The 26,700-nt window shown below is 49.8% G+C and overlaps 1 protein-coding gene across 6 annotated transcripts in view; it reads right to left on the reverse strand.

The window, feature by feature from the left end:
• The window catches only part of PDE4B (phosphodiesterase 4B), a 288,183-nt gene that overhangs the window by 20,559 nt on the left and 240,924 nt on the right, over window positions 1–26,700 (reverse strand). For 3 of the 6 annotated variants that reach the window (XM_054165475.1, XM_054165476.1, XM_054165479.1), the window contains 2 exons: window positions 24,742–24,816; window positions 21,367–21,479 (listed from right to left, as the gene is read on the reverse strand). In XM_054165475.1, coding sequence (XP_054021450.1) covers window positions 21,367–21,479; window positions 24,742–24,816 — 188 coding nt within the window. Of the gene's footprint in view, window positions 1–21,366; window positions 21,511–24,741; window positions 24,817–26,700 lie in introns of all 6 variants that reach the window. The other 3 variants (XM_054165477.1, XM_054165478.1, XM_054165481.1) reach the window with 2 other exon arrangements.

The following is a 26,700-nucleotide window of genomic DNA, read 5'->3' on the forward strand; positions in this document are numbered from 1 at the left end:
GCCTCATTTGGTGTGACATCATGGGTCTGGGAGGCACAGGGCATGGGGGGCAGCTTGTGCTGCATCACAGCCCTGTCCCAGCTGCAGGAGGTGATGGGCAGGGACCCACAGAGACCACATATGGCATGGTCCAGCCACTGCTCAGCACCAGCCAGGTGGGACTCCTGACTTCTGCTCAGCCTTCTGCCAGAAGAATCACACAGAGCAAATGAGGTTGTGAACCAACCCTCTTCTCTCCTTAAATTCATGATTATCAGAGGTGGAAACCTGATGTCACCTCACTTACACCACCTGTATGGACCAAAGACGGGTGCTACCTGCTTGGGCTCTGCCACCACCATCTCTGCAGTCTCCTCCTGCAGGAACCTGCCAGGGTGCATGTCACACAGCAAGCCTCACGCTCTGGCTTACTCAATCGGTTTAAATTCGGTCTCATGGAACACGGGCAGGATGGGAAGGATTCCATCTCAAGGGATATGGTCAGGAGACAGATGGGAAGGATGCCTTCTCATGGGATACAAGCAGAAGCAGGATGCAAAGGATGCTGGCTGCCCAGGAGGGCATCCCACAGCGCTGGGTCGTGGGCTAGGTCTCCACTGAACTTCATGCCAACCAAGAGGGACAAAAGCCTTTCTGACACTCCTAAGAGAACCCTTAGCGACTGGGAACGGGTGGCAGCGAGACTGAAAGGCAAGAGAAAGCTGTGGGAGGAGGAGAGGAGAGGTCTGACCCACACATTCCTCACAGTGACGTACTTCCACTGGTCACAAGCAGCAGCCACCAACACGTGAGCACTCCCACAGCCTGAAAGTGAAGCATGTGCTGAAGCATCTCCCTGGATCGAGGCCTTTATGCTTCCAAGGAAAACACCACCACCAGATGATCATGCAAAGAGCTTTTCAGCGAGGCTGCATCAGTCAGGTTCTCTACACAATTGCCCCTTTCAGACACATGATGCCAAGTGGAGGACAAACAGCTGTGGCAAAATGTCCTTCCCTCACAATTGGCTTCACAAAGTAGCCTGCTGCCTTGCCACAGAGGCACGAACCACTGACATGGTCTGAAAATTATGCCAGGGGAGGCTTCAGTTCGATACGTCTTTCCTGCAGGAGTGGTCAGGCATTGGAACAGGCTGCCCAGGGAGGTGGTGGAGTCACCATCCCTGGAGGCGTTCAAGAAACCTGTGGACATGGCACTTGAGGACATGGTTTAATGGCCATGGTGGTGTTGGGCTGATGATCAGACTTGATGATCTTGGAGGTCTTTTCCACCACAAACTGTTCTACAATTCTATGATCTATCTGAAGACATACATATATTTATTTTATGATACCTCTAACTGGTGGGTGTCAAGAAGATGGTGTTAAGTTTCTTTTCAGTGGTGTCCTGTGATAGGACAGGGAGCAACAGACACAAAATGGAACACAGAAAGTTCCACCTCAACACAAGGGAAAACTTCTTTACTGTAAAGGTGACAGAGCCCTGGAGCAGGCTGCCCAGAGGTTGTGGAGTCTCCTTCTCTGGAGACTTTAATCCCAAATCTGTCCTCATCATGTCTTCCAACCAGCCTTAATATTGTTCACTCCTCATCACCAACCTTTTATAAAGCAGACAGCAGCACTGCAGCACTGCTAAAAGGACTCTCAGGGCCAAACTCAGCCAAGACACCCACGGTGCTCTGAGAATACCCACATGCTTTGCAAAATTGATTGCACTTTACCGTCTGAGTGATGCTGGCATCTAAGTAAGGGTTCACTTAACAGCCTGATGGCCTTTGAAGAACACCACGGAGTGAAGCATGCTGATGGTACAGACAGTAATCGCCTCTTCACGGTGGGTATTTTGGGTGTATCCTGAGCTTCCCCTGACACCAAGTACTCTGTAGTGACACCACTTTCCTTGAACTGCTTTGCCCCTTGCCTTGGCAGGGGGAGGAAGCAGGAAGCCTATCACTGCCTCTCTGCACAGATCAATGACTGATGTCATCTGCAAACCTCTGTAACCATGCCTCTGTTAAATCGATCTGACAGCAAAGGGTAAAGCAACCAGATGGCAGGGCTAGCACTGAGAATGCCAACTGCTCTGCTGAGGAGCACACACAAGTGTGGCTGCTCTCAGGAGCTCATGCACCAGCCCAGCATGGCTCTCAAGCTTGGCCATCATGAGAATGTTATTTGCATCATTAATAATCACCTCCCTGCCTTTGACAAAGGGAATAAGCACCGAGATCCTCACTGAACAGATGGGAACTGGGGTGGGCGTAAGGCAACACGTGTGCACATATGAGGATGCACAGGAGAGATGTCCACCCAAACTCCCTGACCCAGAGCAAGCCCCCAGACCAGCACAGTCTAACTGCAGATACAACCTTCTGATACCCAAAGTTGCACTTATAATGTTGGAGTAGGCTCACACCTTGTCCAAAACCAAAGCCTGGATGAAGCAGGAGCCACCAGGAAGCTCAGTGGCGGAGCTGCCCATCCCACCCCTGGCTGCAGGTGTGGTTTTAAATATTCCTGTGGATGGGGGAAGTCCTTCTGTACTTAGCACTGGGAGGCCACACCTCCAATATTTGGTTCAGTTTTGGGGCCCTCACCCCAAAAGGACCTTGAGGGTCTGGAGTGGGCGCAGAGAAGGGCAAGGAAGCTAGCAAAGGGTCTACAGAACAGGTCTGGTGAGGAGCAGCTGAGGAAACTGGGGCTGTTCATCCTAGAGAAAAAGAGGCTGAGGGAAGACCTTCTGGATGCCTAAAACTCCCTGAAAGGAGGTTGGAGTGAGGTGAGGGTCTGTCTCTTCTTCCAAGTAATAGAAGAGGAAATGCCAGGAAAGGCTTAGGTTGGAAGGTTGGACATGAGGAATGTTTTCTTCACTGGAAGAGTGGCTGCCCAGTGGAAGTAGTGGCATCATTCAAAACATGTGTAGATGTGGTGCTGAGGGACACGGTTCAGCGGTGGACTTAGCACTGCTGGGTAAAGGGTTGGACTCAATGATCTTAAAGGTCTCTTCCAACCGAAATGATTCTGTGATTTCACGATAACCCACAGCAAGAGTGGCCATTCCCGGAGGTGTTCAAGATAACACTGGGACATGGCGCTTTGGGACGTGGGTTAATGGCCATAGTGTTGGTTTGACGGTTGGACTTAATGACCTTGGAGGTCTTTTCCAATCCTAATGATTCTATGAAAGTCAGGAAATGGGCCTGAGGTTCCCTCCTCTCTAACCCAAACTCAGATCACAGGACCTAACACATTCACGCAATAAGATAACGTCAATGAGATAAAGCCCTGACTGAAACTGTTACTAACCAAAGACACATGATGGGAGAGTTGACCTTCCCAGTAAGTCACTGGGGTCTGAAACCATCTGGAGGGTTGTGTGAGAGAAAAAAAAAAAAAATCATCTCATCATGTGAAGCTTTCCTGTTTTGCAGGCTCTGAAGTCACTGCAGAAGTCATCTGAAGCAAATTAAGCCTCCCAGAAATTGAATCACTCTTTGATTACCAGCAGTGACCCTTTCCCATGAGCTCCATGGTAGAGGGAATCACATCTTCTTTCCAGCTTCCCAGTCGTGTGTGTGAGTGCTGATTTCCTTGATTACCACTGGGAAAGTTCGCTCACAGTTCCCCTCTTAGCTGCCCACGTTTTCCTCAGCACTTTTTCACAGAACCATAGAACTGTTGAGGTTGGAAGAGACTTTGGAGATCACCAAGGCCAACCCCTTGCCTACAGCTCACAATCCCACCCCTGCTGATAAGCCACTGCCACTCAACCACAGCCCTCAGCACCACATCCATGTGTCTTTCTTTTAAATACCTCCAGGGATGGGGACTGCACCACCTCCCTAGGCAGCCTGTTCCAGTGCCCGAGAACCCTTGCTGTGGAAAAATCTTTCCTAATATTCAACCTGAACCTGACACAACTTGATTGCTGTTTCCTCTTGTCCTGTCACTTGTTGCATGTGAGAAGACACCGAGCCTCACCTGGCTCCAACCTGCTTTCAGGGAGTTGTAGAGGGCAATGAGATCTGCCCTCAGCATCCTTTTCTGAAGACTAAACAACACCAGATCCCTCAGCTGCTCTAGACCAGCTTAGTTGTTCTTCTTTGGACATGCTTCAGCACCTGTGTCCTTCTTATCATGAGAGGCCTAAAACTGAACCCAGTATTCAAGGTGTGGCCTCACCAGTGCCAAGTAGAGTACACCTTCTGGACACACTATCCTTGATCCAGGCCAGGATGCTGGTGGCCTTCTTGGCCACTGGAGCACACTGCTGGCTCATATTCAGCTGGCCATCAATCCACACCCACACTGCCTGTTTCAGAAGCTAGAATTAAGCTTTTGCTTCCTCAGCTGCAGTGAGGGGCTGAGTGCTGGCTCTGCATCTACACCACATCTACAATGCATGGGAGATTGGTGTCAGCAGCAGTGACTGCATGGGAGCTCCTTCAACCACTTAGCTGCTGGTCCTTCAGCCCATCCTAAGCAAAAGCTCTGCAGGCAAAGGTTGCTTGCCTCCATTTTCATCAGAGAATCACAGAATGGTTTGAGTTGTAAGAGATCTTAAAGATCACTCCATTCCATTTCCCCTGCCATGGGCATGGACACCTTCCACTAGAGCAGGTTGCTCAAAGCCTCATCCAACCTGGCCTGGAACACTTCCAAGGAGGCAGCATACACAGCCTTCCTGGGCAACCTGTTCCAGTGTCTCACCACCCTCACTGTCAAGAATTTCTTCCGAATCTCCAGTTTAAATCTTCCCTCTTGCAGCTTCAATCCAATGCCCCTCATCCCATCACTACAAGCCCTTGTAAAAAGTCCCTCCCCAGCATTTCTGTAGCCCCTTCAGGTACTGGAAGGCTGCTCCCTAGAGCCTTCTCTAGGCTGATCAGCCCCAACTCTCTCAGCCTGTCCCCATAAGGAAGGTGCTCCAACCCTCTGATCTTCTTTGTAGCCCTCTTCTGGACCTACTCCAACAATGCAGAGAACGAAATTTTGGCCTAACTTATGACAGGATTTGGCAGATTCAGGAGCCCAAGAATGCTGGAAGCATGCTGGCTCTGGGGCCACTGCTGGTGATACAGGGTGTAGTCCATGGGAGCATCCAGCCACACATGGGACATCTCCCTGGGCCTTCAGCATGGAAAATCCCACCTTTCTGGCTCTTTAGGACAGAAAAGCCTCCTCCTTTCCAAGGAAGGTTAGGGAACGCCGCGCAGAGGCACACAGAGTTCTCAGCATTTCCAACCCCACACCAGCTCCAGCTATGGTCCTGTTATTATTCCTGTTCCCATTCCCCTTTGGAGCTCAGCATCAGAGGTGTTCCTGCTGCTTTAGCGGGAGAAGAAAGACAGGAGGATGTATCTGCTGCTGATGTAAAGCCTTTGAAGTCGATTTCTACCAGCTGGGCTTCCCTCAGGCCAAGAGTCCTTATGCAAAGAGGCTGCTGAAAAAAAACAACTTGTAGTCATTTGCAGGAGCTGAGGGCAATTTCAAGATAAAAGAGCTGTTGAGATGCTGTGGGGCTCCAGCCTGGAGTAGCAAGGGAGAGTGGGGTCCCACCCCACACTTTGATGGAGGAAGAATCTCAGTGCAGATCTGCAGTGTGTAAAACTGTTTATAAACTCTGTTCCCGGTGACCCACCCTTCTGACGCAAACCTCACAACCCTTGCTCTGCCACTGCTCCTAGAAAGCCCCAGAACAAAAGGATTTGTGGTTGGAGGGTGACTTTCCCCTTTGATTTCCACCCCAGGGCAGCTGGGACGAATCCTGCTCAGCTTAATTGCCCCGGTAAATTACTCCTGGTCCAGAGGTGCAATTAAACTTTGGTGTAACTCCATTAATTTCAACAGCCTTAAGTACAGGTGACAGCAGGGGGGTGACCTGCTGGGAAGCAGCTCCAAGGAGAAGGACCTGGGAGTACGGGTGGATAACAAGTTCACCATCAGGCAGCGATGTCCCTTGTGGGCAAGAAGGCAAGTTGTCTCCCGGGGTGTATAAAGAGTGTGGCCAGTATGTTGAGGAAGGCTTTCTTTCCCCTCTGCTTTTCCTTAGTGAGGCCATATCTGGAGTATTGAGTCCAGGTCTGGGCTCACCAGTTCAAGAGAGACAGGGAACTACTGGAGAGACTCCAGTAGAAGCTACAAAGATACTGATGGGCCTGGAGTATCTCTGTGAGGAGAAAAGGGTGAGAGACCTGGGGCTGTTGAGAAGAGCAGCCTGAGAGGGCATCTGATCAACATTCAGCAAGAGCAAAAGGACCTGTGGGGGACAAGAGGATGGGGCCACACTCTTCTCAGTGGTGGCCAGTGACAGGGCAAGGGGCAATAGGCACAAACTGGAACCCAGGAGGTTCCATCTGGATAAGAGGAGAAATTTCTTTGGTGCAAGACTGCCAGAGCCCTGGAGCAGGCTGCCCAGAGAGGCTGTGGAGTCTCCTTGTCTGGAGAGCTTCCAAAGCCTCCTGGCCATTGTGATGCCGGACAAGCTGCTGTGGGTGCCCCTGCTTTAGCAGAGGGGTTGAACTGGTTGGACTCCAGAGGTTCTTTCCAATTGCTACCGTGCTGGGATTCTTGTGGGAAAAACTGGGTGGCCAGCAGTGGGAGGTGGGAAGAGCTGACACTCACCTGCCCACGTGACAGAGCCAGAGCAAGAGACCAGCCGGAAATTATTTAGAAGCAGGAGGGAAATTACTCATGGGTGCATACGGCACCAGCTCCCGTGTAATGCTCTCGTCTAGACCTCTGGTCGCTGGAAGGGGATGGATGTGACGCTCATGGGCTGCTGCTGATTTAAAGAGAATGAGATTCATCTCACTGCCTGTTTGAGAAGGTGGAAGGAATATCTGTGAATACCCATGTCTCACTCCCTGACACAGATACCTCATTCCTGTGTGGTGCAGAGATGCCAAACTCTTCAGGCAGGCAAAATCCTTGGAGCTGGGATTTTGCCTGAGCATAGGCAGAGCGAGGTCAGTACCAAACCTGGACACCCCTTGTCTGCTCTCCTGACAGGCAGGGATGCAGAACTCTGGCACACAAGTACCTTGTAACTCACAGAATGGGTCAAGTTGGAAAAGACCTTAAAAATCATCCAGTTACAATCCCCTGCCATGGGCAGGGACACCTCCCACTAGATCAGGTTGCTCAAGGCCCCACCCAACCTGGCCTTGAACACCTCCAAGGATAGGGGCATCCATGACCTCCCTGTCTTACCATCCTTATTCCAAAGATTTCTTCCTCATCTCCAGTCTAAATCTCCCTTCTTCCAGCTCAAACCACTGTCCCTTGTCCTATTGCAACAAGCCCTTGTAAAAAGTCCCTCCCCAGCTTCCTTGTAGGTCCCCTTCACTGAAGGCTATTTTCCATTACTCTGTGGTTTTTTTCCCCCAAACTACATTTGGCAAACCTGCTGATCTTGGAGCACTGGAGTGTTTCTTTCGTTGTTTCTTCACAAGTTTTCAAGTCAAAAGAATCAAAGAGTTAAGAGTTTAGATTATATGAGCAATAACTCCATCACTTTTTCTGTGCTTTCATGATGTTACATCAGCTACAGAAAGGGCTGTGCCAAGAAATGTGCAGCTTTCCTTGTCACTTCATAATTGCTACTGACTTCCCTCTCTCAGCATTCACATGAAGGGTGATGGGAAGGTTTAAAGAAAAAAAAACCCAACCACATTTCACACCAATCTAAATCTCCTTTTATAAAGGAGAAGGTCTGCAGACACATTTCAGTGTGTGAAGAACGGTGGAATGGGTGCACTACATCATTAACGTGGCCAGCAGGAGCAGGGAAATGATTGCTCCCCTATACTGGGCACTGATGAGACCACACCTTGAATAATGGGTTTAGTTTTGGGCCCCTCACTATAAGAAGGACGTTGAGGTGCTGGAGGGGGTCCAGAGAAGGGCAAAGAAGCTGAGGAAGAGTCTGGAGAACAGCAGCTGAGGGAACTGGGGTTGTTCAGCCTGGAGAAAAGAAGGCTGAGAGGAGACTTCATTGCTTGCTACAGCTCCCTGAGAGGAGGTTGGAACCAGGTAGGGTTTGGTCTCTTCTCCCTCCTATCAGTTGCCAGGACAAAAGGAGATGGCCTGAAATTGTGCCAGGGGAGGTTTAGGTTGGAGATTAGGAAAAATTTCTTTCCTGCTAGAGTGGTCAGGCAGTGGAACAGGCTGCCCAGGCAGGTAGTGGAATCACCATCCCTGGAGGCGTTCAATAGATCTGTGGACATGATGCTTTGGGACCTGGTTTGATGGCCATGGTGGTGTTGGGTTGATGGTTGGACTCAATGATCTTAGAGGGCTTTTCCACCAAAACAATTCTTTCAGTCATTAGAACACTCAAAATGCTCTGGCTTCCTAAAACAATCTAGTTTTTAATGGGTTAGAAACGGCTTTTAATGAGATACAAAGTACTGTTTGGTTTGGGGTGGGGTTTTTTGGTGTTTGTTTTTCCCTTCAGCTGGTTTTTCTTTTGCAAACCCAAAAGTAAATAGAATGTTATGAAATCTCCAATTTCACATCAAAGGCGAGCTGATTTATATATGTATGTTCAAAGGCAAGACTTTAAAGGAGCAACAACATGACCAACTTGTTGGCCTGACGTTATTAGAATAATTGGAAAATCCACAATGTAAATGTTGATAAACAAACAGCACACTGCCATAAATCAGCATGTGGCTGCTCATGAAAGCCAGGAGATATATCTGATGCAGACAGCCCAATATACAGATTTTACCCTGAAAGGTTTAGCATTTCTGAGTGCAGAACCTCCCTTGGGTGGGACCTATTTACACAACACGGGGCTTCAAAAATGATTTAGTGGAAGCTGGAGCCTTATCACCAGCACATTTCCAGCTTGTTTCCAGACAAATGAGACTTGAAATATGCAAATTGCAGTCAAATGGAGGAAAGGAGAAAACTCCCCATCAGATCCTGCCTGAGGAGAGTGCAGAGAATTAGTGCTCCTTAGAAATAAGGCTGAATTTCCTCATCTCCAAGCAGGCTCGGGGCATGTTACTCACTTGCTGAGAACTGGGAAGGCAGCAGAAAAATTCCCCTCCACCTGATATCGGGGAATTGGTATGGCCATAAAGAAACCACCCCCTCTACTTTCCTGAAAATGAACGTGCCATGTAGTTCTAAGGTGTGCATGCCTGAGTTTTTGTTGGCAGACAGAGAAAATCCCTGCCATGCCCTGCAGGGCCAATTCTACTTCCCACCTCCTCAGCCACCATGCCACTCCTCCAGCATCTGCTACCAATGCACTCATCTTGGTGTACTCCACACCATTGTGTGGTGCTCAGCAGCCCTTGGGTTAGGTTTACATTTGTTTGCATATCAGGATGGAGAGAGTTGCAGATTTCAGGTGACAGAGCACACATCCTGTGTCTTCTTGGGTGGAAAAACCTTGGCAGCAGGGTATGAACCAGTCTGCAACTTGAACTGAAGCTTTGGGCTCCTTTGGAAGGGGCTCAGGCTGGTTTCTGTTTCATCAAAAATGCTCCTCCTGTATTTAAGTCTCTTATACCCAATTAACACAAGAAACTATATCTGAAGTCTCCATGTCAGCTTAGTAGATTTTGGGTGGATTTGATGGGTGATGAAAAGCTCAAAATGAGCCAGCAATGTGCAACCACAGCCCAGAGCCAGCCCTGTACTGTGCTGATCCCAAGCAGAGTGGGCAGCAGGGGGAGGGAGGGGATTCTGCCTCTCTGCTCTGCTGAGACCCTACCTGCAGTGCTAGAGTCCTCGGCACAGTACAGACGTGGACCTGTTGGAGTGGGGCCAGAGGAGGCCACAGCAACGATGGGAAGGCTGGAAGTTGAGAGGCCAGGCTGAGGGTTGGGGTTGTTCAGCCTAAAGAAGAGAAGGCTCTAGGGAGACCTTAGAGCAGCCTTCCAGGATTTGAAAGGTATCTACCAAAGAGCTGGAGAGGGACTTTTGACAAAGGCATAGAGTGACAGGACAAGGAGTGATGGCTTCAAACTGGAAGTTGTATGTAGATCAGACATTAATACAAAATTCTTCTCCATGAGGGTGGCAAGGCACTGGAACAGGCTGCCCAGAGTTGTGGAGGCTCCAAGCCTGGAAGTGTTCAAAGCCAGGTTGGATGAGGCCTTGAGCAACCTGGTCTCTAGGAATGTTTCTGCCCATGGAAGGGAGATTGGAACTAGATGGTCTTCAAGATCCCTTCCAACCCAAACTATTCTATGATTCTATGGTTTCCTCACCAGTAAGTACCAAATGCACATAGCAAGAGCTCCCAACCAGTATCTCATACCTGTGCTGCTGTTATTCTTCACTCAGACCAGAGCCCAATCAATAAAACCAGGAACAAGCTCAAACACTTGTTCTGCAAAATCATTTTTATGGAGTTTTACCAGATGGAAAAATGTTTGTCCTGTTAAACTGTAAAAGGAAAAATCAGGATGAGGAGATGAGCACCACCAGCCCGAGCTGAAGGCTGGGAAGCAGCAGCCAAATTGAAACCTACAGCAGCTTGTTTGTTGACATAGAGTTGATTAAAAGAAAGCCCTTATGCAGCTGACAACATCTGTGGCCTCCAGAGCAGAGAGAGATGCAGAAAGGCTGCAGATCTCAGACCAAAATCTTCTGTCAGTCACACCCATGCAAACCACACTGCTAAAGCCTCCAGTGCTAGAGGAAGCAGAACAGCTATGTAAAGAGAAGGCCACAAACCAGAGAGCCTCCTCTGCTGCTCAGCCCTGCCAGGGTAGGCAGGGAGCAGGCAGGGAGCAGGCAGGGAGCAGGCAGGGAGCAGGCAGGGAGCAGGCAGGGACATTCCTTTTCCTTCCTGCAGGACTCAGGATTAATCTTAAGGAGACATACCAGAATCATAGAATTGTTTTGGTTGGGAAAGATCTCCAAGATCAAGTCCAACCTAAGACCACCAGGGCCATTAAACCATGTCCCTCAGTGCCATGTCCACAGGTTTCTTGAACACCTCCAGGGATGGTGACTCCCCCACCTCCCTGGGCAGCCTGTTTTAACACCTGACCACTCTTGCAGGTCCTAATTTTTTCCTAATCTCCAACCTAAAGCTACCCTTGTGCCATTTCAGGCTATTTCCTCTCATCCTATCAACTGATACAAGGGAGAAGAGACCAACCCCTACCTCACTTCAACCTCCTCTCAGGGAGCTGTAGAGAGCAATGAGGTCTCCCCTCAGCCTCTTCTTAGTGATGCAGGACATTTGGATCAGTACACCTGGATTACATTCTCAATCTTCAGCAAAAAAAAGCCAAGCAACAAAGAGGGCAGAGAAATTGTCACTTAATGAGAGAGCAGTGCAATTAAAGATGGGATTTTGCTAATCACACGAAGCAGCAATTTAAATATCATTTAAATTCAAGGTAGGCTTCTGCAGTCATCATTTAGGCAAATCCACCTGGGGTTTTACCTGAGTTGGAGAACAGGCTTTGGAAAATTCAAATGACTTTGTGCCCCGAGATGACTTTTCCAAGATGCCCACGAGGAGAAAAAGTCCTTAATCAACAAATTTTAATCAGCAGATTGTGCTTCTGAAAACACAGGTTAAAGAGTTAAGTACCAGGAGAAGTCAGTGTAGCTCTAGGATGCAGTAAGCCCCAAAATGAGGCAGGTTGGTCCTGCCAAGATGACAATCATAGAGTCACAGAATGGTTTGGGGTTGGAAAAGACCTTAAAGACCATCTAGTTGCAACCTCTCCCACGGGCAGCGACACCTCCTACCAGATCAGGTTTCTCAAAGACCCATCCGACCTTGCTCCGAACACTTCCAGGCACAAAGCCTCCAGGACTTCTCCAGACAACCTGTTCCAGTGCCTCACCACCTTCATAGGGAAGAATTTTTTCCTAAATCTAATCTAAATCCAGCTTCTTCCAGTTTGAAGCCTAATGCAAGCATCAACCCCCTACGGAAGACACTAATGAATGTAAATACAATTCAATGAAAAATGCTTCTCACACGGAGATAGGCAAATGATTCCCAGAGGAACTTTTACGTAGCGTTAGCCCAGCTGAGCTACACCAGCAGCAAGGTGAGGCCCTCCTGGTTTGTTTGCTTTGAACGCAGAGCAAAGGCTCTAATCAGGGAGAATCTCTCCCTCCAAGAGCTCTGATGGATGAGCCTTCAAACCAAGGTATCTCCACAACATCTTCTGGCTTTGATAACACAATGTCTTACAATTAAGTTGCACTTAGTGCAAATAGCAGCAGCTGCCCCTTGAAACCTGCTGCTCTGCAGCGGGGTCAAGAAACAGGAGTTTTGGGGTCAGGTTGTGCAAAACACCCTGGTTCCCAAAAATCAGGCACTGCTCCCAGGATCCCTAGTAGGTCGTAGAATAAGAAGAAATGGCTTGAAATTGCACCAGAAGAGGTTTAGGTTGGATATCAGGAACAATTTCTTTCCTGCAAGAGTGGTCAGGCAGTGGAACAGGCTGCCCAGGGAGGTGCTGGTGTCACCATCCCTGGAGGTGTTCAAAAAAATGTGTGGACATGGCACTTTGGCACATGTTCTAATGGCCATGGTGGTGTTAGATTGATGATTGGACTTGATGATCTTGGAGATCATCCCAACTCAAACAACTCTGTGATTCTAAGAAGTCCTGCTCCCCTCAGTTCAGGTAGGACAGGGAACTGCTTGAACGAGTCCAGCGCAGAGCCACAAAAATGATTAAGATAGTGGAACACCTCCTTTATGGAGAGACTGAGGGAGCTGGGGGTCTTTAGCCTGGAGAAAAGGAGACTAAGGGGTGACCTCATTCATGTTCATAAATATGTAAAGGCTGAGTTCTGAGAGGATGGAGCCAGGCTCTTCTCAGTGATGCCCAATGACAGGACAAGGGGCAATGGGTGGAAACTGAGGCATAGGAAGTTCCATGGAAACATGAGGAAATTTTTTTTTACTGTGAAGGTGATGGAACACTGGAACAGGCTGCCCAGGGGAGTTGTGGAGTCTTCCTCTCTGAAGACATTCAAAACCTGCCTGGATGCATTCCTGTGTGACCTGGTATAGGTGATCTTGCTCTGGCAGGGAGGTTGGACTAGATGATCTTTTGAGGTCCCCTCCAGCCCCTAACATTCTGTGCCTTTGCTCTGAAGCCCTTCAGAGTTTGCCCTCATCCTAAGAGACACTTCTCCTCTGAGATGCCATGGGTTTCTAGCATTCTCACTTCACTTCCAGGGAGGTCACTGCTCCAAAGAGTTAGTCACTCTGTAGTCCTGCCCTCAAATCATGATTCATTTTGAACCTGCCTCTGAGCTATTATTTATTTAGGCCCCACCCTGATGTCTTATAACGTAAAAGTCTGAGAATGCAGAACTTTAAAACCCATCACAAGCAGAAAGGTTTAAAGGACATGATAGAAGGTCCTGGGCACCGCTGTGTCCCAGAGGATGCCAGCTGCCCAGAAAGACTCCTACAATTATATAAAATCTATTTTATAGAACCCCAAAGTGTTCATCTGTGGCTACCTCAATGTGCACCAGCAGCACCCATGGTGTGGGCTGTGGGATCTCCCTTGCGTGGGCTTTCCCCACCCATTTACCACAACAGTCCCAGAAAGATGAGAAAGCATCGACCAAAGTCACTGTGCTGTAGGAGGGTGTCTCAAATGGTAGCACCAGACCACAATACTCTACCAATACTTCCCACACACAGTGGTGCAGCTTTCTAAGAGTTAATCATTTTAATAATCTAAGATATCTGGAAACAGACAGCCCAGAGGGCTTGCAAGACCAAAGAAGCCCAGGTATAGCCCTACTATTCCACTCCAATCCTGTGATGGATGCAGATGATTTACTTTAGAGCCCAAAGAGCAAGGGAGGAGGAATAGGATGGATACAATGGATACAGAGACAGCTACCCCAGTCACAGAATCCCAGAACAATGGAGATCAATAGGAACCTCTGGAGATCATCCAGTCCAACCCCTCTGCTAAATCAGGGGCACCAACAGCATCTTGTCCAGCATCACAATGCCCAGCTGGGTTTGGAAGCTCTCCAGACAAGAAGACTCCACAACCTCTTTGGGCAGCCTGCTCCAGGGCTCCAGCAACCTCACACCAAACAAGTTTCTCTTCTTCTTCAGATGGAACCTCCTGGGTTCCAGTTTGTGCCCACTGCCACTTGTCCTGTCCCCGGGCATCACTGAGAAAAGTCTGGCCCCATCCTCTTGTCCCCCACAGGTCCTTTAGCTCTTGCTGAGCATGGATCAGATCCCCTCTCAGGCTGCTCTTCTGCAGGCTCAGCAACCCCAGGTCTCTCAGCCTTTCCTCCTCACAAAGAGGCTCCAGGCCCCTCAGCATCTTTGTAGCCTCCACTGGACTCTCTCCAGTAGGTCTCTCTCTGTCTGGAACTGGTGAGCCCAGAACTGGACTCGGTACTCCAGAATGCCCTCAGTAGATTAGAGGGGCAGGAGAACCTTCCTTGATCCACTGGCTACACTCTTCTTCATACACCCCAGGAGACCATTTGCCTTTTTGTCCCCAAGAACACACTGCTTGCTCAAAAGCCCATTTATGAGAGCATTGAGAACTGATACACAGGAGCTAAGCTGGACCCAACTTCCCAAGTCTTGAACACCCATGAAAAGCTTTGAGGGTTTTCAGAGTCTGAGTCACAGCCCCCATTCTCTTTCTCACCTAGCAGGCTTCACTTGAGCCTCACATTCACCACTGCCAAGCATGTCTGCTAACCTGGCTTCCTGTATCAGGAGTAGCTTTGCCTAAAGAGACACAGGGCTCTGTCCTCTAGAACAAGGACATCCTCAACAGACACGAAAAGATAAAAGCAGGAGCGAATAGAATCACAGAATTATTTTGGTGGGAAAAGCCCTCTAAGATCATTGAGTCTAATACCACCATGGCCATTCGACCGTGTCCCCAGGTGCCATGTCCACAGGTTTTCTGAACAGCTCCAGGGATGGTGACTCCACCACCTCCCTGGGCAGCCTGTTCCAATGCCTGACCGCTCTTGCAGCAAAGACATTGTTCCTAATTTCCAACCTAAACCTCCGCCGGCAGTTTCAGGCCGTGAACATTCCCAGTCTCAGACAGAAAAAGCTCCTACCGCAGTTCTCAGCGCGCATAACGACCGTCTGGCGTCCTGCTCTGCAGCCGGCAGCTCCACGTCCAGCAAACAGTTAACCACCGACGTCAAACCCTCCACCACGAGGCTTGCAGCTAGGGCTCTGCAGGGACCGACTCTGCAGGGACCTCCGTGGTGGAGCACCGCCAGGGGCTGCTCCGCCGCTCGGTGGCCGTTTCGCCTTTCCGCCGGGCGAGTCCCCTTGGCAGGGGGAGCGGCGGCGTGCGGCCGGGGGAACCGCGAGCGGCGCAGCTCAGTGATTCATCCCAGCTTGTAAAAACAGGAGACGTGGAAGTCTCTTTGTCTGGCTGGCTGCTGCAGAGGCGAACAAGCCTCTCTTTGTGCGGCGCTCGGCTATTTTAAAGCACATTAAACAAAGGAAGTTACAGCAAAAGGCAAGAGAAAAGACTAAACAGCTCGGCACCACTCAAGGGAAACATCACGTAGGAATCATAGAAGGGGTTGGCTAATTCCAACCACCACCTCCTCCCCAGCCCTATCATGGGCAGGGATACCTTCCACTAGACCAGGGTGCTCGAGGTGTTGCCCAGCTTGGTCTTGAACAGATCCAGGGAGGGGGCATCCACAACAGAATCAGAGAATGTCAGGTTGGAAGGTACCCCAGCGATCATCTGGTCCAACCTTTCTAGGTGATGGTGTAGTTGAAATGAGCTGGCCCAGCACCCTGGCAAGCTGAGTCTCAAAAGTGACCGGTGTAGGAGAATACACTGCTTTACTTGTGAGATGATTCCAACGTCCAACTGTTCTCATAGTGAAAAAATCCTTCTGGATTCCTATGGGAATCTCCCCAGCAGTAATTTGTCCCCATCATCCCTTCTCTTTACCATGGGACTCCTTGTAGAAAGAGAATCTCCATCCTCCTGGTAGCCTTCATGTTGCTGGTACATGGTAACAAGGTAACCTCTAAGCCTTCTCTTCTCAAGGATGAACAAACCCAGTCCTCTCAAGCCTTTCCTCATACAGCAACAACCTCCCTCAGCAACCTGTTCCAGTGTCTCACCACCCTCACTGTAAAGAATTTCTTCCTGGCTTCCAGTCTAAGTCTCCCCTCTTCCAGCTATAAGCCATTGACCCTCATCCTATCACTACAAGCCACTGTAAAAAGTCCCTCCTCAACTTTCTTGTAGAGGGACAAGATTTGGGGTTGACAGACTGAGAGAGAAACAGGCAAACAAGCAGTGGAGGTTTGTGCAGCCTGGCACATATGCTGTTGGCACTCGGCCCTGCACCGTGCTCGACCCCCAGTGTGGACCTCAGGAGTTTACATTAATGTCCAGATGTTTATTTAGTTGCTGTCTCCTAAAAGCTAGGTGTGGCCTTGCTCCTCTTTTCTGACCAAAATGCCCTTTGAAATACAAGCAAAATGAAATCACTTCTGTTTATCTTAGTGGCTTCTGGCTTGCAAGCAACCAAGATAGGAGCATGGAGCCCCACTGTAATACTGCACTGAGTTTCTGGCTGGAGAGGGCCTTGGGTGGCAAGAGCTAAGCTGTGTCACTCAGCTCCTGGAGTAAAGGAGACACCTTAAAGAGCTAAAATAAGGGAGTTAAAGCATTTACATATGGATTTTAGGGATATATGGAACTTAAGGGTATATGGAACTTCAGGCTGCCTGGGGAGGTGATGGAGTCACCATCCCTGGAAGTGTTCAAGGAACAAGTGGACATGGCATTTTGGGACATGGCTTGATGGCCATGGTGGGGTTGGGTTGAAGGTTGGACTCAGTGATCTCTTCCAACCCAAATAATTCCATGATTGTGTAAGGACTTATTTATACATGCTGGATGGGCAGAGCTGGCAGGGAAAGGTCCCACAGGGAACAATCCCTGGACTTGATGACCATAGAGGTCTTTTCCAACCTTAGTGATTCTATGATCTGGGAAAAGAACTGGGTTTTGAAAGTTGCACCCTGACAACACTACTCAAAATTAGAACATCCCCAGAGACCATTAATTACATTATCAGTCCATTTACTTGCTCGATAGCCTGCACAAAGCTCTAAGCAAGCCCTGTGTGAAAGAGATGGAAAGGTGCTGCTTGGGTCCATTCAGAGACACCCATTTTAGGTGTGATCTGCCTCAGTCCTGCACGGACAAGCAGATAGCTCTCCAGAAATGATACATTCTCTCCAACACTCATTTCTATGTTATTAAGGTCCCATAAAAACTTGGAGCTGGCCAAGACCAGCATTTCAGCTGGGAAAAATACTCGCTCTTGTGATTCAGGGCATGCACTGAGCATGTCCTCCCCCACATCCCAAATGCTGTATTAGGTAAGAGAGCCGAGGGGGTCCTGGTGTCTGCAGGAGAACTGAGGTTGAGGACAGCTGCCTAATGCCAAATGCAGCATTACAGGTTGGCTACCAAGACAGAAAATGCCCCTTCTTTATCAGCAGGCTCATGACTCACAAATTCTGCCAAGACACTGAGCTGGAAGCTGGACACGGTGATAAAAGCAGGACAAAAAGGATAGAGAATCACAGAACCAACAGTCAACCTAACACCTCCATGGCCATTAAACCATGTCCCCAAGTGCCACGTCCACACATTTCTTGGACACCTCCAGGGATGGTGACTCCACCACTTCCCTGGGTGGCCTGTTCCAATTCGTGACCACTCTTGCAGTGAAGAAATTTTTCCTAATCTCCAATCTAAACCTCCCCTAGCACAATTTCAGGCCATTTACTCTCATTCTATCACCTGATACTAGGGAGAAGAAACCGACTCTCACCTGGCTCCAACCTCCTTTCAGGGAGTTGTAGAGAGCCAAAAGGTCTCCCCTCAGCTTCCTTTTCTCCAGACTAAGCAATCCCAGTTCCCTCAGACACTCCTTTTAAGACTTCTCCAAACCTTTCACCAGCTTCATTGCCCTTCTCTGGACATGCTCCAACAACTCAGTGTCTTGGACTAGATGATCCCCAGAGGTTTCTTCCAAGCCCCACCACTCTGTGATGCATGTTAAATCATGTAAATAAGCATGGCCTACTGCTGCAGGCAGCACCAAGTGCCTGAAGAGCTTCCCAGGTAATGTTGCTCGGCTGCAGAGCCGCAGTGGCACAGCAAAAGGTTAGGATGATATTAGGAAAATCAATTCTCACCATACCAGCTGCATTTCCCGCAACCAGGTAGGTAACTGGAAGTTCTGAGCACTGTGCATGGCCAGCTCTGCATCAGAAGCTTGCAGTTGGGTTCTGTGAGGGCTTTATGCTAGTTTGAGGATCCAGCACTGATCTGGGAATGCATCAAGGCTCAAGGAGACCTATGACATCACATCCAGGGAGCAGAATTCCCCTCTTTGTGCCAGCCTGATGTCTGATCCCCAGTGGTAGGACCGTAGGGTCCCGCTCTGGAAGCAGCGAACCCCTCCCTTGGCTCAGGCTGCTGCCAGAAAAACCTGGCTCAGTAGCTCAGGGTAAGATGAGCTGCTCATTTCCTCGCTTCTCCTGCAATTAACTCACACCTTCCAAAAAGTCTATGCACAGGTCTGAGCTGCTGCCTTCCCCAAACCATCAGCTCAATGCCAGGATGCCAGCTGGCACGGTGCTTCCCTCCCCCACCCAGAGATTCCTTTTTGGTGCAGGGCTTCTGAGAATGGCCCCACCAACACGTATGCGGCGAGATCCTCCTCCTCCTCCCTCTCTCTGCCTGCTGTTGTTGCAACTCTGGATTTTCTAAACTACGTCTGTCAGGAAGGAGACAGGAAATTCGAGTCACACTTGCAACAGCTGTGCCATGCCTACTATCAGCCTCAACTGACGTAGTTTGGCTTGGGTGGCGTGGGGCCAGGAACTCAGGGAGAGTGGAGGTCAGGAAGATAGGTCATTGTTGATACTGCTCCAGCGTTGGGAGCATGCTGAGTCCATTTGCTTTCTTCCTATCTCTGCTGGTTCTCTTTCCGTTTTTCTTTAATAACGTGGAGCCCCAGCATCCTGTTTTCAAAACATCTGACTGGCCTGCCATTTACCCCTGACAAATTCAAATGCCTTTGGCCCAGGCAGGCAGCTGAGTGGCGTGCGTGGTGAAAAAAATGACCAGTTCAGGACCTACTGGAAAGAGTCCAGCAGAGAGCCACTAAGAAGTTGAGGGGACTGGAATATCTACCTTAGGAGGAAAGGCTGAGAGAGCTGGGCCTGTGAGCCTGCAGAAGAGCAGCCTGAGAGGAGATCATCTCAATGCTCAGCAAGAGCTAAAGGGAAAGTGTCAGAAGGATGGAGCTAGACTCTTCTCAGTGGTGTCCATGACAAGGAGCAACAGGCACAAGTTTGAACACGGGAGGTTCCACGTAAACGTAAGGAAAAATTTCTTCCCTTTGAGGGCAGCAGCACTGGAATGGGCTGCCCTGAGAGGCTGCAGAGTCTCCTTCTCTGGAGGGATTCCAAAGCCACCTGGACATTGTGATCCTGGGTGATTACTCTAGCAGGGGTATTGCACTAGGTGATCTTCATAGGTCTGTGTTTCTGTGGCCATTGCAGCCTTCTCAAGACACACATTTGCAACCCAGTGCCTCCTTAGCACTGCAAGATCACCCTGCAGACTGCACGTCTGCCGCCGACACGTGAAAGCCACAAACCCCTGAATTCATTTGTGTCAGTATTTACTGCTGAAGAGGAAAGGGAAGCAATGTGTGAGGCTATTTCATGCTTTTCTTTCACAGCTGAGAACGATACTGGAAGTTGCCCCAAAACCATGCAGACAGCTCAGAAAGCAGTTGTGAAAGAACAAAGTTTCAGGAACCTTTTGCTCAACTCAGCTGTAAGCCATCTGCACACAGAGATCACCGCTTTCAATTGCATCAATAAGCCATTTAGTCATTTTTTCACCTTCACAAATCCACATTTGGCACTCAGGAGACAACATAAAACAAGCTCAAGGGAAGGGTACCAACATCCACCTCGGAGTTAGAGCCTAAACCTTCCTCAACTTTCCTTTCCTCAACTTTCACCCTGCCTTCCCCTCAACACACACATAAAAAAAAGTATTTCTTTCTTGAAAGCTGGGGCTATAAAACTTTTTTATTGCTTCCTTTGCCCCTGCATGCTGTGGTGCTCACTACCAGAGGAGGAAGCTGAAACAACACGGCACTTCTTCACCCAACTCTTTCTGGAAGATCAGGCTCAGCGTTTCTGATTTCACTGATTTCCAATTAGCAAAACAATAACAACGCTGGGTTCGTGCACTGCACAAAGTAATTACATGGGTTTGTGCTGCACAGCTCAGAAGTGGGTTTAACCACAACAACCAGGGTATGGATACGGTGGACACAGCCCTCTCACCCCAGAGATGAAGCAGCTCAGTCTGAGGCTGTCTGACCTACTCCATCCCACAAGGCAGGGCTCTGAACCCTGCATAAAAGCCTGGGTGCAGAAATTGGGCTTCCAAACAGCCAGGCAGAGAGCTGGGGAGGCGGGCAGCCTGTCCCGGAGGTGTGAAGGCTCTGCTGGCAGCCAAGCAGTGCCCGGGGCAGCGGCTGGGATCAGAGCTGGGGAGAAGGCCCCAGCCCCGGGGCAGGGAGAGTCCCCATCCAGCAGCAGCCACCCTGGGAGTGAAGGGCTGACTCGGGGAGATGCTGAAGCCAAATTTAGCAAGGATGCTGTGGCTCCGCAGGACACAGACGTGGAGTCCGGCTCCAGCACTGAGAGAGAAGGGGGCAGGAAGATCAGCTTCCAAAAGCTGCACAAAGTTGTTCAGACCTTGCTTTCCTCGCTGCTGCTTCTCAGCATGCTCCTGGGACTCTCTCCTTCCTCTTTCTCTGACTCTAAGCATAGCGTAAATTTCTGACCTTACACCTTACAGAAAAACTCCAAATTCCCCTTTTGGCCCAGAATGCATTAAAATCGCAAAGAGACCAAGGGAGAGCAGCTCCCTCTTGGAGCTCATTCTTTATGTACTATCTCTGACTTCGCACCCTCACTCTGTGCTGGCAAGCGGTGCCGAGCCAGCTCCACCACATTAAAAACCAAAATTAAAGACTCCCCGAAAGACAAAAGAGCAATAAAACAACGTACCGCAGGGTTCCGCGTTTGCCATGATTACGGAAGGGCAGATTAATTGACTTGGGAAGCGATCATCTGCTAAACGCGGGTGTTTTTGCCCCAGTGCTACTGGGGAACTGGTTTTGAAGGGACCCGGCGCTAATCGAAGCCTCTTCTCCGAAAGGATCCCGGAGCAGCTTAGCTCGGGGAAAGGCTGGAAGCTGCTCTCCCGGAGAGGAGGCGGGCAGCAGGCTGCCTTCTCCCGCATCCCCCCGCAGCCCGGCTCACCTTGTTGGATGCCATCTCGCTGACGGAGCGGTAGGTCTGGATGGTCTCCAGCTGATCCAAACACCAGTCGAGCTCCTCCAAAGTCTCCATGGCCAGCTTCTGGTAGGGCTCCTCTGCGAAGAGGCAGACGGACATATAGTCGGGCTGGGGCGGCGGGAGCCTTTCCATCGCGGGGCCGCCCGCCCCGCCGCCAGCACCGCCGGAGGTACCGCACCGCTCCCTCATCATGCGCCCGCCGCTGCGCTCCCTTCGCCGCCGGCGAGCAAATCCCCGCCCGCCGCTGGCACCCGGCACTGCCCCGGCCCCGGCCCCGGCCCGCCCCGGCCCTGCCCCGCCCCGCGCAGGGGATGGGGGAACCGAGAGCCCCCCGGGAAGGGCTGCGGCAGCCTCAGAGGCAGCGGCTCCCCTGGCCCTGGCGGCGGCTGCTGCTGCGAGTGGCCTGGGGTACTGGTTCTGTGCCAGCCCCGCTCCCTGCGCCCCGCTGGAGCCTGCTCCCCGGGACGGCTTCTCAGTGCCAGCAGCTCAACTCCCCGCCCCCAGCTCCCCAACCGCCCTGTGCCCCACCAGCTCTGGTGCCCACCAGCCCAGCTCCCCAACAACTGTGATCTCAACAGCCAAGCTGTTCACCGATTTCGATTCCCAAGAGCCCAGCTGCCCACCAGCTCTGCTCCCCCACAGCTGTGGATCCCAAGCCCACAAGTTATGCTCCTCAACCCTGCCTGGTCCCAATCCCCAACAGGCCTGCTCCCCAAACCTATCTGGTCCTGCTCCCCACCATCCCCACTCCCCAACCCCATCTGGCCTTGCTCCCCACCATCCCCACTCCCCAGCTCCATCTGGTCCTGCTCCCCAGCAGACCTGCTCCCCAACCTTGCCAGCCTGGTCTGGCTCCCCGCTAATACTTGTTCCCCAGCCCCACCTGTACTGCTCCCCAGCCCCACCTAGTCCTCCTCCCTAACCCCACCAAACCCTTGCTCCTTGCAGGACCCTGCTTCCCAACCCAGCCACTGCTACTCTCTGTCAGTCCTATCTCCCCAGCTCTGCTGATTGTGCTCCCCACCACCCATGACCCTCAAACTCCACCAACCCTGCATCCCAGTGGTCCCACACTCCGGTGCCATTTGCTGGTCCTCCTCAGTGGGGCCTTGCTCCCCACCAGCTCCTGCTTCTGCTCCCACTGAGCTCAGCTCCCGGACCCTGCCAGTAGCACAATGTGTTCCTGCGTGGCTCTCGGCATCCAAGTTGAGGTTTACACAAGCGGATAGAGTGAATCATAAAATCTCCCCACGAATGTGGCTGCTTCTCCTCACACCAGTGACACTCGCTTACCCATCCGTCTGTCAGCTCATGGTTCAGCGTTTCTCATGGCCCTGGCTGAGCAGGTAGCAGTGACATCACAACTCAGGATTGCTGCGACAGACACTCAGCAAACTAGCTGCTGTGGAGCGCATAGATGGGGTACGTGTGTGGCCCATACGTGTGGATGCTAACGTCCTCCCTAACAAAAGTGGGGTGTGCTCCCCACAAGAGCTGTGCCTAGTGCTGGTTATCTGCCTCCTCTTCAGCATTCAAGCATCAACACCATCAGTCAGTATGGAATAGAGTCATAGGGCCACAGAAACAGAATTGTTTTGGTTGGAAGAGACCTTGAAGATCATGGAGTCCAACCATTCTCTAACTCTACTAAGGCTGGTACTAAACCATCTCCCTCAGCAACACATCTCTGCCTCTTTTAAACACCTCCAGGGATGGGGATTCAGCCACCTACTCGGGAGCCTGTTCCACTTGTTGGGAACCCTTTCAGGAAGAAGTTTCTTCTAATGTCCAACTTAAACCTCCCGTGATGCAACTTGAGGCCATTTCCTCTTGTCCTAGCAACATCACTCCAACATCACTCCACATCACTCCAACCTCCTTTCAGGGAGCTGCAGAGAGCCAGAATGTCTTCCCTGAGTCTCATTTTCTCCAGACTAAGCAACTTCAGTTCCTTCAGTTGCTCCTCACAAGCCTTGTGGTCTAGACCCTCTACCAGCTTTGTTGCTCTACTCAATGTTTTGGCCTGGAAGGCACCTTAAAGATTATCTACTTCCAATCTCCCTGCCATGGACATGGACACTTCCTGCTAGACCAGGTTGCTCAAGGCCCCATCCATCCTGGCTCTGAACATTTCCAGTGTTGGAGCCTCCACAACTTGTCTGGGCGACGTAGAGACTGTATGTCCAGCATCTGAAGCTACAGGGCAGAAAATCAACGCTGCCAAAGAGCAATTCAACAATAAACTCACAGGGAGCACTTGGAACAGACACATTTCAGACTCAATAAATCTGAATCTTTGTGGCAGAGAATGTACATGTTTTCTGTGTGCCTGCAGAGCTCCAAACACGGCAAGCAACCACATTCCCACATACTTCTGTGATGCATACATCAAAAATCAGGTGGAAATGGCCAAAACCCACAGAACTTGGGCATGTTTTCCTTTCTAACACACTTACTCCCCACCAGCTGCTTTATCATGTGTGACCTGGCAGGGCTCAAATTCTTTGTAAAAGAATTTGTTTGCATGGATAAGGCACCACTGGCTAAATTCTGATTTTAGGTATAGGAAAACATCATCTCCTCAGACAAACAAACCAAAGAGGAGCTGACCATATATTTCAGTAATGAATAGAGTTATTGTGACGTGTTCTCCTACTCCAGGACTCCTCAGTAAGCAGGAGCAGGGCACATAAGCACGGTGTGAGCTACAAGTGCATTCCTGGAGCAGAAGGAATGTGGCACTAGACTAACTGAAGCCACTTGGGGATTTCCAGCCTTGCCCAGGGCTGGGGTTGTAGGACCTGGTGCCTCTATCACTTCACAGAATGATAAGAGTCATGAAGGTAGGAGAGTACCACTGAGATCATGGAGCCCAACCATTAACCCAGCACTGCAAGGTCACCACTAAACCATGGCCCTCAGCACCACATCTGCACAGCTTTAAAACCCCTCCAGGGATGGGGACTCCACATGGGCAGTGTGGCCTAGGCCTTAACAACCCTTTTAAGGTTGAAATTGTTCCTCGTGCCCAACCTAAACCTCCCCATGGGGCAACTTGAGGCCGTTTCCCTTTGTCCTATGGCTTGTTCCTTCAGACAGAAGAGACCAACCCCCACCTGGCTCCAACCTCCTTTCAGGGAGCTGTAAAGAGCCAAAAGTTCTCCCTTCAGCCTCCTTTTCTCCAGGCTCAACAATCCCAGTTCCCTACTCCTCACCAGACCTGTTGTCCAGACTCTTCACCAGCTTTGTTGCCCTTCTCTAGACCTGCTCCAGCACCTCAATGTCCTTCTTGCAGTGAGGTGCCCATAACTAAACCCAGTATTTGAGGTATGGCCTCACCAGTGCTGAATACAGGGGAATAATCCCTGCCCTGGTCCTGCTGGCCACAGGTCAAGTCTTCACCTCCAAAAGAACCTATGGGGGCAATGCACAACCAAGAAGACAAGTCTGCACTTGATACTTAATTTTCCCCAGAGCTGAGGAAGTGTCCAGGCTATTTCCTTTCTTTGTAACGTGAATGTTGTGTAATGTAAAAGAAAACCAAGAACAAACCTCCAAAACCAAGGAAAGATTTTACATATGGAGAAAAACATGAATTAGGAAACTTCAGGGCAAGAAGTTTTGACACTGGCATCTCTAAAATCATGAAAATCTTAGTTTTCACAAGATGAGATAAATATACAATGAATAATACACTCCACATGTTTTCCAGAACTTTTACCAGACTATAGCTGGACACTTGTGCCAAATGAGCCTTCCCGCCAGTGTCCTGCAGCCTTCTGCAGCCTGTGGGCTCCATTTCAGTGAGGGATGGATGATCCCTTCAAGCTGGAGCTTGTATTACTCAGGTAAAATTGGAGCATTGGCACTTCCTTTGCCCTTTCCAGCCATAACAGTTAGAGGACAATAGATTAACCATTTAAATAAAAACGCTTTGATATTTACCACTTAAAATATCTCCACTTATTTCAGCGGCAAAGAGACAGCAAAGTGCTAATCAAGACTTCTTGCCAAGTATTATTTTAAGGGCAGAAAAGGTGAATTCTCCCTAGGTTCAGAATCTGTTTGGTGCCCAGCCTGGAAGAAGTAATTTTTGTATAAAACCACTGTCAGTTTTCTCTCAGAACTTGCTTTTTCTGACACCAGACCAGCCTTCATATTTCCACTGCCCTGCCCCACAGCTCCAGCTGGATCTTCAAGCCCAGGGAAAGAAGAGTCGTTCCCCATCCTTGGGCAGCTCCTCTAAAATTCCTAAATGTTTGTGGGTTTTTTATTATTTTTTTACTAATCAAAACATCTTTTCACTCCTTTTCTTAAGGAAATGAGTCTTGTGAAATGCCTCCCTCCAGGTGTCTTCAAGTCTTGCAGCTTCTCCACCCTCCCTGCCCTCCGTCCTCAGTCATCTCTGAACATGCTGCAGGCTTTTAGATCAGGGTTTGCTTGACCACTAAGTACGTCAAAGCCACCACATTCCTACCAGTTTCAGGAAATTAGATAGCTGAGCAGGAGACAAGACACTATCCTCCTCAGCAGAAGGAACAGCCCAAGCTCAGCCCTTCTTGGAAACTCAATAACTGTCTCCTCAGCCACTTTCTAAGTCCCTAATGCAATGTTGTAAGATATTCACCTCTCCAAAAATAAGTCAGAGTTAAAGCCAATTAGAATAGAATCATAGAATCACTTTGGTTGGAAAAGACCTTTATGATCATCAACTACAAACATTCTCTAACTCTCCCAAGTCTGGTGCTAAACCACGTCCCTCAGCACTGCATCTACACAGCTTTTAAAACCTTCCAGGGATAGTGATTCAACCACCTCCCTGGGGAGCCTGTTCCAATGTTTGAGAACCCTCTCTGTGAAAAGTTTCCTCTCCTATCCAATGTAAACCTCCCCGGTACAATCTGAGGCTATTTCCTCTCTTTCTATCACTTGTTACTAGGTAGACTGACCCCTACCTGGCTCCAACCTCCATTCAGGGAGTTGTAGAGAGCCAGAAGGTCTCCCCTTAGCTTCCTTTTCTCCAAGCTGAACAACTCCAGTTGCCTCAGCTGCTCCTCATAAGACTTGTGCACTAGACCCTTCACCAGCTTCATTACCTTTCTCTGGACCTACTCCAACCCCTCAATGTCCTTCTTGCAGAGAGGGCCAAAGAAGCTGCTCTTCTAAGAATGTAATAAATTTCTGTGGGAATGATCATAAAAGGGAAGAACACGGATTCTCTAACTGTCTCTATAGTCTGTCATGGATATAGACCACATTACTCACATAAAAATTAACTGTGTTTTGATCTAGGTAAAG

Source organism: Dryobates pubescens, chromosome 11 (assembly GCF_014839835.1).
Source record: "Dryobates pubescens isolate bDryPub1 chromosome 11, bDryPub1.pri, whole genome shotgun sequence".
NCBI classification, from domain to species: domain Eukaryota; kingdom Metazoa; phylum Chordata; class Aves; order Piciformes; family Picidae; genus Dryobates; species Dryobates pubescens.